The sequence below is a fragment of the Eumetopias jubatus genome, unplaced genomic scaffold, assembly GCF_037043125.1.
Source record: "Eumetopias jubatus isolate StellerSeaLion01/CBP00866 unplaced genomic scaffold, mEumJub1_p1.0 scaffold_2, whole genome shotgun sequence".
NCBI classification, from domain to species: Eukaryota; Metazoa; Chordata; class Mammalia; order Carnivora; family Otariidae; genus Eumetopias; species Eumetopias jubatus.
Genome location: NW_028274808.1, coordinates 39,711,864 through 39,727,910, shown reverse-complemented (window position 1 = coordinate 39,727,910; position 16,047 = coordinate 39,711,864). Strand labels below are relative to the sequence as shown.

The window sequence follows — 16,047 nt, the reverse complement described above, 5'->3', positions numbered from 1 at the left end:
CCAGCCTGAATCAAAACACAGTCTATGATAGGTACTGGAAAAAAAACCCTCAAGGAATATTCCTGATTTAATAATAAATCAGTGGCATAATCTTTAAATTGACAGGACACTACGGCAAGTGCCAAAGGCAAGTGGATGAATATTATTAGACAATTATTAAATATGTGTTTGTCATGGCTCAAGACCAGGAAAAAAAAATCTACACTGATTTTTTATACAAGTCTTTATTTACAACTTGTTTAACAACTGTACACTTTTTGCAGCCTTGAAAACATTTTTGTACTTGAATGGGAAAATATAGTTTGACCAAATCTTAACTTTATTCTTCATATACATATACATATATTATATGCATACATATAAACATATACATATAATTAATACCATAACAAGTTGGCAGTCATAAAATTAAAATGAATAAGTGATATCAAAAGGAAATACAATATAAGATTTCAAAAAAATTAAAAATCTGTCTTCTAGTGGTTTATTGGACTTTATGTTGTGATTTTAATGAAAATTTCTTACTGAGGCTAACGAGTCAGTCACCTCAGAAAAACAGTGAGAAAACCCACCGATCTAATATACAGTAAATGGTTGGTAAACTTGGTAAACACATGGAAAACTCCTTGGATGCCATTATGTACAATGTTGCTATATCTGTACTGATTCCATCTGTGAACTGAGAAATTTTGAGTCCTATGTGAATTTATTTCATTTTTGGATTATAGTGACAAAGAATGAAGTTGTCAAATTATAAATTCAGTAGTCAACCAGAAATAAGAATATACCTAGTAATACCCTTTTTGCAAAAGCTAAACTGCAAGATGGATAACTATGATGCCAAATAGGAAAGTAACAACAATTCATAGAAAAATCAATAATACTTAAGACATGAATATAAGGCTTTAGAGCTGGGACTGTAATCAATACAACTCCAACTCCAATGTACTAAGGTGTTTTCCAGCTCATCTGAAAAGTTTAAAAAAGATATAGGAAAAAAAAGCCTTTTTCTAACCTCAAATCTTTGATAGAATTTATTAACCAAAATAAGGCAAATTATTAAATTATTAGATATGTTTGAATTTTACCATTCATTACACAACCAAAAATTGGGTGTTATAAATGGTGGGGCAATTGTCAAAACATGAAAACTGCAAAACAAGATAAACCTAGAAATTATTCTTCTAAGTGCAAAGCATTCTGAATTACACATAACCTGTACACAGCAAAGTTAGTGACAGCAATAACATTTTAGTGCAACTAAATTTTAAATAACTAAGGCTATTAAAAAACGAAAGGCTACTATTAAAAATTAAAAGGCCTCAAATCATTGGCATTTGTGTACAGTCATTTCCTGTATTTATACTAAAGTACTATTTACTTCAAGCGTAATGAAAATTTCCTTTAACATGAGTCTCCGTAGTACACACATTAAATTAGGCCAACAATTAAAAAAAAAAAGCCCACCTCAAATCACACCATTTATCCATCTGTACTTGAACAAGAATTTCATAATTTACTTGGAATTTGACACTACTGGATTGAGTCTGTTGCCTGATTTAAAATATTTAAAAAGGAAGAGGAAAGCATCATGACTTCCTAACAGGATAGTTTTAACTAAGCACCAAGCTGACTCAAAACAATTATGATTAGTCCCTTATTTTCATTAAAAAATTCAAAGATGCAGCCATATACATCCTTTTCGTTATGTTAAGAAGTAAAATAATACTAAAAATGTTTCATTAAGTCACTAGAATAAAATGCTTGCTTTATACATGAAATTGAACTTGATTCATAATCTAAGTTAGTAAGAGCAAGAAACACTATGAGGAAAACCAAAAAGATAATTTGGATCATGATGTGCCTTTAGGGAGTAAATAATCAAATGTGATGTTAGGGAGAAATGTTTAAAGGGACATAAACTTTTGTCTCCACTTTCATTAGATCTACATATATTTTTAAAAATAATGGAAGATAAGGATAAATGTTTAACAATTTTTATTTGTAAATAAATTAAGAATTCACTGGTTTCTGCTGTGTTAGAAACTATGTATCATCAATTTGAAAAGACTACAAAAAGGGGAGAAAAGCCTGAAGATACTGTTATGATTTATGAAATGATTTAATTATATCACTTGGAAAGTAAAGTGATGAAAACCTATTTAAAAATATATTGAAAACTAGTTTCAAGGGATGGGGTTTTGATTTTTCCAAAGTCTTTAAAAAGGGCTGGTGTTAATTTTTATAAGAAAAACAGATTTTACTTCCATAGTTGAAGAAAGCTAAGAGTTATTATAAGTTAATTGAATACTTTTATTTTGTCTTTCCATTTGGGCATTATAGCACTGTAAAAAAGCATTTTCTGCAATGATGGAAATGTTCTGTATTTATGCTGTTCAATAAGGTAACCACTACCCATGTGTGGCACTAAGCACTGGAAATGTGGCTAGGTGACTGAAGAACCAAAGTTTTATTTTTAATATTTAATTATAATTTAAATCACCATGTGGCCAGTGGCTAATTGGACAATGTAGGTCTAGAATCTACTCTTATCTAAATTAGCAAAAAGCCACTGACTGGATGATAGACATTTAGAAGAGAACTTATCTATTCAACAATTAGTAGATATTCAAAACATTATATTTTGTCTGTGTGTGTATGAGTGTATTTCATTTTTAAATTTTTACTTTAGGGGAACAAAAGCAAATCTTCCCTCAAAGGTCAGGGTCTAGACTTCTCTATTTCAGTGTTACTCTCTTCTAGGTGACTTGCTTAAGCAAAAAGCATTAGCAGAACAGGGGGTAATGAAGAAGAAAATACTACAGAAACTTTTCACACTATAAAAGCATTTCTCTCGTGTAAAAGCACAAAACAAAACTCTTAAGAGAATGTTCTTATGAGTAAATCTCCCTATTCTTTGGCAGTAATCACGTGTCAATGTTTACCTAACAACAAATATTTCAGTTACAAATGGAAGAGTCCTAAGTCTTAAAGACACCTCTCAATAGACCAAGCTGAAAACTTTGCTGCATTTGAACTTAATAGCCAAGTTCATTAAGCACATGTTACAGCAGAACGAAGAATATTTCTGTAGCATTCTGCCATCTGTAGTGTCTGCCTTTTCCCATCAGCTAACCCCCACCATTTCGCAGATTCTCTGACTTCAGAGCTCCTGGAACTTGGCTTTCTTTCTCCTGTCTTTGGGTCTAGGCAATGATGAAGAAACTATGAAAGAAAGTGAAGGGCAATTGATAGGTTTGTATTTTAGGAGAGAGGCAAACCAAAGGTTAGAACATGTTTTAACTAGAAGATTGTTTACTTTTTATTAAAGCAACTCCAGAAAACAAAAAGTTTCAAGTGTGTTGGCATTTGAGAGAACTTGACTTCATGAGTATTGACTTATAAAAGTCTTATTAATGTGAAATATAAAATGTAATTGATGCCTAGCAGCTCCAATCCAGCTTCAAATAGATCTCTAGACTTAGATTTTCAGATCCCACTTTAGACATTTCAGGAAGAGTACAGAGCCCATTTCTTCGGGTGATCTTTTACACTTTTCATAGTGAGTGCTCCAAAAAAGGGAAAAAAACCCTAGTTGTAAAAGATACAAATCAAAAACACCACAGAAAAGTAGAAGAAAAATAATTATCTAATATTAGTAAAGTGCTGTGAGTCTTGCAATAAAGTATAAATAATACATAAATGATTAGATGTAACAGTGAATATTAAGACACTTATCTCTAATAGTGACACAAACACACTATAGAATGTATATACAGTAATCACTGCCCATACGTTGACAAATACACCAAGAATAAACACGCATCCCTTTTATTAATTTTAGCAATATAATTGCTAAACTAATTATTTTCCTTTGTCAACTTCGAGATCTTGTAAGTGGTAACACCTGCTCAGAAGTCCCCCCACATACATTAAAGCAACACATGCTTTGGTAGTTTCCCTCTCACTTTGAGATTACTCTTGTCATGATAGTTAATTCTTCCTTTAAGCTCTGAGTAGATATAAGTTTGAGGCTATGGACACTTTTTCTGATGATTTAATCTTAATCTTCAAGACTCTAACGATCTAATTCTGAGCCTAGGGGTAATTTATCAGGTACATAAAGACTCTCTTGAATATATTTTTTTAAATCTCTACCCTTGCCTTCAATTTAAACAAAAATTTTTTGGGAGGCTATTATGTCTAATCAGGGAGGAACATAAAATTGAGCCTAAGGTTTATAAACTAGATAAAGCAGACCTAGAGAAGTCGGTAGTAATTTTCAGCCACCACAGATTTCTTCTCATCTTATCAAATCATAGTATCCTTAATGGCTTCAAGTCACTATCTTAGATTTAGAAATGGTAACAGTTTCAAAATGAAAATAGATGCTTTCCCCTCCACTGATAAACGTATAGTGAATATTGTATGCCCAGTTAATGCCCACTGAAGAGAAGGGCAGTTAGAAAATAAATTATATTTTTGTCTCTTCTTTATTTAATGATCATGTTAAGAAAGTCAGAAGATTTTATGTAAACTGTCACTTTAGGAACACTTGTTAAGACAGTGGTATTTTTAATTGTATTAGTACTTCCATCCACTTGGTTATTTGTTTACAATGAGGCCATTTCTTGTCCCGATAATCCATTCTAATTTCTAGGAATGGATTTGCCTTAACAGCTTTTGTTACTTTCTCAGATTTTAATGCTCATTTATAAATACAGCATACAAACCTATCTTATAGAATATTACTGGAAGATAGAAAAATAATGAAGAGAGACATCACATAATTGTTAGGAAACATGTATAGACCCCCTACAATCGTCAAAACTCATATACTTGCCATAATTAGGTTCAGGTCTCTCGTCTCTCAAATAAACTAATGTTCCTTTCTCTATCAATTTAAGTGCAATATGAAGAATCCAAGTATAGTTCAAGATAACATTAAATAAACTTCGTAAGTTTTTATATTCATAGATAACACATATGAATTGGATTGGATTGATAAAAGCCTATTTAACAACATAATCATACATTCATTCTTCCCAAGAACATAATCAATGATTTAAAAGAGATGGATATCATCACATTTGTGCTGTCCTTCATTTTATAAAAAGGAAGCTAAATATTAATACTTCTGTGATTTTGGGGAATAGGGAAGGGCAGAAATTAGCTGTGTCAGTAGCAAATTATTTTGTTTCTTGGGTTTCTGAGAAATGAACAGTTTTTACTACAAAACTTTAGAATAAAATTATTGTGCTTAAACTGGACAAAACATTTTTCAAAATTTTCAATAAAAGGAACATATACACCAATTATTATTTAAATATGCTTTATAGATAAAGTAAAAAATTGGATGACAGATACATTAATAGCCTTCCTCATATAAAAACTTCATGGTATAAAATATTAAAATCATTATAGTTACAAAGAATAAGCTCTGAAAGCCCTTTCTAAATGTAATGAAACTGGGTTGTACAACTACCAAAATAAGCTGCTATTTTGACAGTTGGGACTATAGAAAAAGAGATTATCATTATTGAATGGAAACCCCCTTAACTTATAAAAAGGGAAAATAAAAAGCACACTAAAATAATTTTCAGACTCTGATACCCCATTTCTTTTGTTTAATACACTCCATCTACTTCAGGGTTTCACACCGGCTTGATTTTGAAGAAGTATAATGCTACATCAGCTTGATGAGAATCCCTTCATAATATAAGGCTAAGAAGTCAAAGTTTCCTTCCATAGTTTAATGAAAAGACAACAAAAAGCTTTTTGTCTTAATGTTATTCTGTAGTTAGCAAAAAGCAAGACACCAAGCACTTTCCTCTCATTTTAGGATCACGGTTGTTCTTATCCATGGGGCTGTAAACTACCTAGGTTTACACTAGCTGTGGGTTGTGGATGCTTTTTCAGATAATCTCACGTGTTCCAAATGGGGATAACTGTAACACTCCAAAGTCTGAGACCTAGACAATTGGAAATTAAGTGCAGAGAGTTAATTCTAAAAACTTCGATTTTTGTTTTAAGATACTTCTCATACTGGGAGAGAGATTTTCAAATTTTTAACATGGTGTTATCTTGAAAAGATGAATGCTTGTCTGAGAGCAAGAGACACTCAAAAATATTTATCATTAGCTAACAAAAGTAAACAAAGCTGTTACTGAAAAGGAGATGTGAATAAAGTAGCTAATAAAATTACCTTTTCTTCAGCCTAACTCATCTTTCACTGAACAGTCACTTATTGCTGATCTATTTGCACAGTATGGATTTTCATGCCTGTGCAGGGACTAATGAGATAGAAAAGCCAATGTTTCTGACTGGAGAACATCTAGCTTAATTTTGTACAACTGAACTTTTACTATATAAACAAAACAATAAAACTTCAACAAAATTATCCTATTAAAATCTAATCGTCTCACATCCCACAAGCCAATTTTACCAGGCTAGGGCTATCAAACAAATAATTCAATCAATCAATTCTGGAACATGGGTCCTTTATTTAGGGACTTCTTTTTCTTGGTTATTATTAATTAGATAAATGATAAAAAGGTATGATTGAGTTTTTGAAGCTCTTTTAAGATATGTACAGTTGTATTATTTATTCTCTTTTTCTATGCGGTAAACTACGATATTTGTTGGATTTTTTTTTATTACAAACTTTGTAAATATACACCGCAGAACATAAATGTTATTCTTTCATATTCTTTAGCTATTTACTTTGTATTTTCTTACCCTGGTTAGAAGGAAAAGAGAAAATAAGCTTTTTGTTGATAAGAATTCAACACTGCGGGGATGGGTCACCCCAACCTAATGCAGTAACACTGTACTTACTCCATTGCTGAGGCCAGGGCTAGCTCCACTGTCCACGCGAACTGTGGCTTCATGAAGCTACTGTATACAAGGAGTTTGTAAAAATATAGCATTGTATAGCTCACATCTAGATAAAGCGCCCAATGGCTTTCAACTTCCAGACAGACCATGCATGCATCATCACAAACCTCCTGAGAAATTATTAATCACTACTGGAGAAATAGCAATTTCTAAATCCTGTCCAAAGCTGGGCAACAGAAACAGGGTTCTCACTGCTACAGCTAAGTTTTATTCCTGCTTTTTGAAAAAGCATCAGAATGTTTAGAAATATAATTTCTTCTATGTAATGAAAGTAACATACTAAACTATAAAGGTACAGTAAAGGAGAGTGAAAGTTATGACTGTAAACACCAAAATAATAGCATGCAACAGATGCCATAGAAAAATAAGTCAAACCTGCTTCTAAAAGCCTGGCACCTTTTCCTCCCGTTTAGAGAAATTTATCTGAGTAGGTAGGTAGGTAGACCAGGACTGGGGCAATAAATAGAGAACTAAAATTAAAACCTCTCATCTCATAGGATATAGTCCATTTAATGAACAGCTCATAGACTCTTATTTTCATCTATCTTATTCTGCAGATAGTATAATTCCCAAATAATTTTAATGTTACCAAAGTTAGTGTTCATGTCCTGTTTTAAAACAGCCAAATGCTTATGCTATTTGTGAAATAAGGGGGCAGGGGTAGAACCATTTTAACTAGTTTTTAATCTTTTATCGTTAAAACTATGTTGATGAGGTCTGCTTAGCTTCCTGAAGCCCCACAATGCATTCTACTCATGTGGTTCTCTCTGTTATTACAAATTCTTCCTGCTTTACAGTCTTATCAGGCTGAAGCATTCACACTGTGCTCAGACTTCTGTACTTAATGTAAAAAATTAGCACAATGCATGGAGTCATTTCTGTGTATGCTCTTAATACATTTCTTCAAGTACAGTTTCTGAGGACAAATGAAAACACTACTAATTTTTAGGTCAATTTTCTTATTAAAAAAAAGTAAGGATTTAAAGTCAAACACCTAAATATAGTTTCTGAAAATCCTTAATTAATGTAGCTTGATTTAGTGTTATTCGTTTATATTTAATATACAGGACTAAATAAAACCTGAACTTCCAAATAGCAAGTACATGAAATAAAATCTTATTAGATGACCTATCTAAAACCAAAACCAACCAATCAACCTAATTTCAATAACTTTTTGCTTTAAAAAAAAAATTGGCTATGTTGCAAGAAAAAGGCTGGAGGGGAACTTAAATATAATTTGGGACCAAATTCTTAAGTCACTATGGAAAGTCAGGCAGAGGCATTTCATTATCAAATGAATGATATTTCACACTTATATAGCACCTTTTATACAAAGTGCTTTACAATCATTATTATTTGACAGCCATTCATCAATGTAAATAAACATGGTTTACAATCTGTCAACAAATCTAAGAACTTTGAGGCAACCAAATACCCAAGAGAATCTATTCAGTAGCAAAGTCTTGGACTAGGACATAGAATTAAGAAAAAAATGTTAAGAGACCTGTTGTAACATCACATCGAAGTAGTCACTTATTGATCTTAATGACTGATATTAGAATGTTAGGTTTAGGAATTACTGAGAAACTGAAGGGTTTATATTGAAGAGTAAGCAAAATGAGGTGCAAGTCAACAAGGAAACTGTCCAAAAGGTAAGGCTACCTATTACTTCTAAGTACATGAAAAATAAATCCTTTAGATGTGGAGGGCAACTGAAACTATAAATGTCAGCCACATTGCTAGAATTTGATGTTCAGTTACTAGGATATTCCAAAACAAGAAAAAAATTAATGCACTGCCTGATTTTTTTTCTTCTGTAATTTCCGCCCAAATAACCTAACCAATGCATTTATCTTCTGTCAGCAAACAAGATAGCAAGAAATAATGAAATTTTATGTATGTTTTAAAAATAGTTTCCAAATCTTTGGACAAATTTAATTTCCTATAAAACAATGTGGAAAACTCATTTTTTTTCCCTCTAAATAAATCTACCAGGTGCCTTAGGTAACATCTGATTAGCACCTCTGCCAATGTATTTATGTCTTTGCAAAAAGTGCACTTGCCAACCATTTTATATAGTAAATATGCAAGTTATTTTAAGTGCATTTGGAAAACAATTGAAAACACAGAGTAATACATCATAAAAAGATTAATTCCCTTTAAACAAAAACATTCTTATAAAGCATGGTAACACAGAGGCACAATAAAGAATATAAATTGTATATCAATTATTGGCAGAAAATCTAATTCATTACAAAGCCTACACCATTGGGGAAAGGACATTTTCATACAAAGAAAAGTACTACACTATTATACAACACTTTTAATTGGGCATTTAAAAATTTTTGGCACATTAAAAGGAACCGAAAAGACTACAAAAATAAAGAACCAAGAAACTAAAATATAGATACAGGAGAAGTCCTCAAATGAGAAACAATATCAACATAAAAGAGACAAAAAATAAGCTGGCTGAATTTCCTGAAATGTTGTCGTATGTAACAGAAGTATGCTTTGAATGCAGGTGTTTTTTAATTCTGATGGCAAGACTTGTCTACCTTGCTGTGGCTGGTTGAACATGGCCCGGATAAGATCTTCTTGTGCTGGTTGCTTGTCTTTGCCTAGCCAGAAATGACTGCCCTGAACCTGTACTAGCAAGTCTATCTTCAGCCGCCTTTTTATGCAGGGTCATTCCCTACACAACATAGGAAAAAAAAGTAATCAATGAAAAAAAGTGAAACATACTCTCACAAAAGAAAATTTCATCATGCAGAATTTGTCACGTTGCATCATAAGGCACAATTAGGAATGTTAATTCTGCTCATTATAGATTAAAATCTTATAGAGACATTTTAGTTCCAACAATTAGGTACAAATCTTCTCTTGGAAAAATTAAGGCTTAATTTTCTGAATTTACAATACACCAAAACACCAGATAATAGAGATGGAATTTTGGAATACATTACCCATATTCAATCATACTTCCTTTTCAGATCAAATGTAAAAAGTGATCTCCCAAGAACAAAAAGTGCAATTGATTGGTAGCAATTGATTCACATGGGGTTGTGGAAATCACACAGCTTATTCTGAGTGGAAAACACAAATGCACATGTTGTTTCTTAAGGAGGAAAGCCAGGCTAGGTATAATACATACCACCAGGGTGTTTTTCTTCACTTCAGGCAGGCTTGTATTCTCAAGCAAATTAAGAAAAATTCCTGACAGTCCACAACAGAGGGCCCAACCAAGAGCAGGGGGTCTTTCTTGAAGACTGGAGTAGGATGGCCTACTAGCTTAGAAGGGAGAGGATATACAATTGCTGGGCCCAGAGCACCTTAAACAGGAGGGAGGAAACCTCTGGGAGTGCGCCTTTTAAACTGTTCGTCTATGAGGAGATCAGGGAAACAGTGGTCTGGGTACTTATTTAATAAGACAATAAAGAACCCTGACCAGGGAAACATTAAGAACAGAGAGCGACTATTTATTCTCACCAATAATTGGCTACAAGTAAACTGATGGAAGTTTACACTGCAACAAGGAAGAAAGGAAGAAATAAGCAACTGAGAGCCAAAAGGAGAGCCTACCTAAGCCAAGCTATGTGAAGTCCTAGGGCTTTCCTACAGACTGGCACAGAAGACAGAAGACAAAACATCAATTTTCCCATCACTCGTTAGCTTTTAGGGAAAACACTAGTCATGGCTTTGTGTCTTTAACAGAATTTTGATCTATCATATATACCCAAATAAATAACATTTTTCCATTTTCGCAATGAGAAAACCCAGAACATGTTTTTCACTCAATTTGAAATCAAAGCATTTAAGAATCTGAAGAAAACTGACAAATATCTATTGGTAATCCTTAAATTTATTAATGTGGCTACATATATTACCAATTCTATTTTATTTAACATATACTATCTTTTTTTCACTTCCACAGTCCAAGCAACTTATTCCAATTCTTCACACACCTTTCAGATGCCAGTAGCCATGACGGGGCCATCCTCTGAGATACTTAATGCCTTTTCCCAGTGCCCTCCCTTCCATTCAGTAGTCTGAGATGCAGAATTTCCTGAATGTATGTTTGAAGCAGTTACTTGCTATCTTACTGGAACATAATTTGTGTGAGTCTACTAGGGGTTATTCCTTTACTCCCGGAGAGCTGAAAAGTAGGGCTATTCTTTAATACCACGTCACAGAATAAGTAAATTCAGTTCTATAACCACGATATGTGAAGTCATACAAATCAAATCAAAACTATGAAATGACCAATAAGGATTGAGGGGCAGAGTTCCAAGGTCACTAACACTAAGAGGACAAAGAGGAAACAGAATAGATGGAGTCAGAACTAGTTCTCAGAGAACTTCCTTAGATAGTTTTCCCTTATTTTTTAGAATTGTGATAAAATTTGAAATATGTTGTTTTAACCAAGGCAAGAATAAATGTGGACACGTCATGAAATTATATGAACTTTTGACAAAAATCAAATCCCATTATTAGGAAACCTGGGACATTACCCTTTAAGACACAGTATCAGTTACAACTGTAAAACAGAAATAACCACACCATAACTATAGGGTCGGGGGCGGGGATGATGAAAAAAAAAATCTGGTTCAATTTCTTGTCTTAGGCAACTAACATTTTGACAAGGCAGAGGTGGTATTACTGGGAAGAAAAAACAATGAATAAAAAAAGACAAGTCTAGGACAAAAATATTGAAAAAAATACAGCACTCTTCAAAATTCACAGCTATTCACATCCAGAAAATTTTACTGAAGCCCAGAATGTTGACAAGCATTTATTTTCCTCTGTAATATTTTTAACATTGTGTGTGTGTGTGTGTGTTGGAAAATTCAATTTCAAAACCTCCAGTTGTTCAGGGTTTACCACCATGAACATTTTCCAAACCAGGTGAGATGAACCATCCTCATTGTAAGTACCACTCCTGCAAAGACAATGGAATAGTCCCACAAAACAAACACTACTGCATCTGTGCTCGATATTACTCAAGTCCCCTTCTCCTAGAATAAAATGGTTCTCAGGGCCAGAAATCAAACTCTCATTTATCTTTCTATCCTCTAGGAATAACGATGTGTTGAAAACATCCTAGCCCTGTTTATGGTGGTACTCATTTCTCCTTTTCAGTCCTAAGATCAGCATTAGGTTTGGTTAGTGTGTGTTAGGACAATTACTTTCAGATTCATTTGGTAGAACTACTTATATAATACAGGTAGTATAATAAATATTACATATTCATTAAACTTTGCAATGTGTTTTAAAGTATTATTTTCTTACCATATTGTACCAGGCACTAACAATATATTTCTCCTCCATTTCTCTTTGACTTTTTGTTTTCTCATATTCTTTCTAAAAAACAAGCACATGTAAACATGTAAAATGAAAAATAATTCATTATCAATAAAATACAATTAGTTATCTAAATTCATGGACGCAGTTGTATACAGCAAGGCTCTTAGAAAATAAAGAATTAAAAACCAAATATCTCACTGTATAGTGTAGTGTAGTGTAGTGTAGTGTAGTGTAGTGTAGTATAGTATAGTATAGTATAGCATAGTATAGTATAGTATAGCATAGCAAACTACCTCTAAAGAATGGAATAGTCGGTCCCGTTCCTGCAGCTGATTTTTAAGCGCTTGTATTTCTGGTGCTGCTCCTTGATTCTGCTTAGGGTCTAAAGTACGAATAACCTGCAAAAATGAACAAAGAAAAAAAAATTTTTTTTGAAGATTTTATTCATTTATTTGAAACACAGAGAGAGAGAATGAGTAGGGAAACAGAGGGAGAGGGAAAAGCAGACTCCGTGCTGAGCAAGGAGCCCAATGTGGGGCTCGATCCCAGGACCCTGAGATCATGACCTGAACCAAAGACACGTTTAACCGACTGAGCCACCCAAGTGCCCCCAAAGAAAAAATTTTAAAGTTTCAAACTTAAAGAATATAACATCTAAGGAAGCAGTTATATAAAAGAAAAAATCAAGGATAAACCTTGTAAGAATCATAAAGCTATCTTACAAGGGTACTTTAAAATTTGAATGTATGAAATAATATTCAATTGTTACAACTTTCAATTGTGTAAAACTTTTAGCTATGTAAAAGAATCAGTTATAAGTAGTACTTCTGGCTTAAAATTAATAAGTAATACTGTAGCAGACATTACTGACAGGTGTCTTCCCTTTCCCTTTCCTCTGATGTGGCTCGGCTACCCTCTGCCTCTGAGCAGCCCTATACTTGGGAGAGTGGGTCCTGATGGTTAAAAAGCCTATCATTGTGACCCCATCGCCTCCTCTGCTTGGTTTAGGCATGGGCATGTGATGCAATTCTAGCTGGCCAACTAGCAGTCTCCTGGAAAAGGTCTTTTTGCTTTTTGGTTCAATACTTTTACTATCAAAACTGACCAAACCTATAGAAAACTGAAAGACGGAAACAATAAAAATCCATTTCCTTTAATCCCAATTCACCAACTGCTGTACTGCCACATTTTCTCTACACGCGCGCGCGCGCACACGCTTTTTGGGAGCCTACTGTTAGGTAATCTGCAGACCTGGCAACATGTAACCCCTAAGTACCTCAACATGCATCTTTTTAGACTAAGGACATTCTCTTACACAATCACAATACCAACATCATCTGTAAGAAAATGAACAATTCTTTAGGTCATCACTATTCAGTCCAAATCCACATTTCCACAGGTGTCTCCAAAATGTCTTTGATAAATCACTGCTCCTTCCACCCCCAATTCAGGACCCAAAGATTAATGCATTACATTTGGTACTTCAGGCGCTTTTAAATTAGAAGAGCCTCTTGTGCTCCCCCATACTCCAATGCCTATTTTTGTTTTTCATAACATTGACTTTTATCCCCAATTCTGATTTGATGATTTCCTGAAGGTGTTATTTAACTTGTTTCAATAATCTCATTTTCCCTGGGAACTGAGAGTTAGATCTAAAAGACTGCTTAGACTCAGGTTAAATATTATTGACAATGATACTCTATCAGGAGGCATGAGATGTTCTTGGTTGTCTACCATCAGTGTAGCTAATTTTGATTATTACCCCAAGGACGTGAATGCCACTTATTTTCTGCATAAAGGACCATTTTCGTCTTCATAATTAGTAACTACTCTGTGGGGTGATCTATTTTGATCACTGCTTCTTCCTTGGCATTTTTCTTTGTCAAAAGATTTCTTTTGTTCTTCTCCTAATAGCTCTCGGTGTGAGAAGTCACTGTACACGCACTAAACTGGATGACCAGTGAAGCACGATCAGAAAGTGGAGAAGCCTGGAAACTCATACTTACACTTTTGGCTTTCTCTAAGTATTTTTTATATCGTTCCTCCATTTGCTTCATTTCCTCTTCTTTCTTCCGTAAAGCTTCTTGTAATTCTTCAATTTTTAAGGCTACAGGTGAGAGAGTGAAAAAAGAAAAAAAATTTTTTTAGATTGTAACAATCTGAAAAATATTTCAAATGACAAAATAAGTAGGAGCTTTGAGAGACTGGTCTATTCCTGTAATTTTATTTTAAAAATTCATAATTTTTTGTTTTTATAAAAAGGCTTTCTTATAAATAAGCAAAAACTTCAGTTTGGAAATGCATACATTAAAAAGTATCCATCAACGGAGGAGTGCATAAACAAAATGTGGTCAATATGTATAATCGAATATTATTCAGCCTCAATTCTGATACATGCGACAACATGGAGACCATATAAGTGAGAACGAAAGGTGTCCTACCAGGTGAAGTAGGCCAGACATGAAAGGACAGATGTATGAATCCACTTAGATGAGTTACTTAGAACACTTACTTAGAACAGTTCTCTGGGAAGGAAAGTAGAACAGTGGCTCCTAGGGACTGGGAGGACAGGGGAGCATGGGGGGCTGTTCTTTAATGGACATAAAGTTTTAGTTTAGGATGAAGAAAACGTTCTGGAAATGGATAGTGCTTGTACAACAATGTGAATGTACTAAATGTCACTGAACTATATACTTAAAAAATGGTTAAAATGGTCATTTTTTAAAAAAGACTTTATTTATTTGACAGAGAGAAAGAAAGAGAACACGAACAGGGAGGGGGAGCCCCAAGGGAGCAGAAAGGGACAAGCAGACTCCCCACTGAGCACGGAGCCTGTCGCGGGCCTGATCCCAGGACCCCAAGATCATGACCAGAGCGGAAGTCAGATGCTCAACCGAGCCACCCAGGTGCCCCTAAAATGGTCATTTTTATGTGATACATATTTCACCACAGTTAGAAAAGGTGTGTGTGTGGGGGAAGGTTTGTGTCCTGCTCCACACAAAAGCATTAATAAAATCAGGCTATCTACATGTATAAATATCAAAAGCAGTAAAAGTTTGGCTGACTTACATGCAACTATACTATGAAAATAGCTAATTTCATAAAATATTCATTACCATCCACAGTTAAGGAAAAACTCAAAACTATAATTAGAAATACTTTAAAGACGATTATATACTCATTCTGTAAATCAGACAAATTCTTTAATTGCTAGAATATGTACAATTTTATATAAACTCATCACTAGGTGTCTGGGTGGCTTGGTTGGTTGAGCACCCAACTCTTGGTTTTGGCTCAGGTCATGATCTCAGGGTTGTGAGATTGAGCCCAGTGTGGCATCAGCTTGGGACTCTCTCTTCCTCTGCCTCACTCCCTTCATGTGTACTCTCTCTCTCTCAATAAAATCTTAAAAGAAATAACACAAAACTGTGGCAATTAGTAACATTAATATGTCAACTACACTTCAATTAAAAACAACTATGCTAATTAGGAAAAACTCACAGCTGTTATTAAATCGTGGTTCAAGATCTTCAATAATGGCTCTCTTCTTCTGCAATTCATTATTGGCTTCATGAAGCTTCTCTCTGCAACAAAATATATAACACATTGTCAACTCTGTTTTTTTCTTCCCCCCACTTTGTTCTTGGGATACACTTGCATAGCACACAAGTGCTATGAAACAAAAAAGGATAAAAAGCCTAATCCAACATGAATTTAATATATATTTTTAAAATAGGTAAAAAAAAGAGACAAAAATCTCAGACTTTGAAATATTTTTTTCTTTTACATAAATATGCAAAAGAGGGTACGGAGAACTTAATGATCTTCATTTTTTTCTAGGAATAGGAT

General features: G+C 33.8%; 1 protein-coding gene across 1 annotated transcript in view; it reads right to left on the bottom strand.

The window, feature by feature from the left end:
* Nucleotides 1-298: 298 nt before the first annotated feature.
* Nucleotides 299-16,047, bottom strand: part of HOOK3 (hook microtubule tethering protein 3) — a 104,227-nt gene continuing 88,478 nt past the window's right edge. Inside the window, exons 18-22 of the mRNA XM_028124134.2 lie at nt 15,700-15,782; nt 14,205-14,305; nt 12,492-12,596; nt 12,184-12,255; nt 299-9,589 (exon numbers count right to left, since the gene is read on the bottom strand). Coding sequence (XP_027979935.1) covers nt 9,449-9,589; nt 12,184-12,255; nt 12,492-12,596; nt 14,205-14,305; nt 15,700-15,782 — 502 coding nt within the window. The 3' untranslated portion in view covers nt 299-9,448. The remainder of the gene's footprint in view (nt 9,590-12,183; nt 12,256-12,491; nt 12,597-14,204; nt 14,306-15,699; nt 15,783-16,047) is intronic.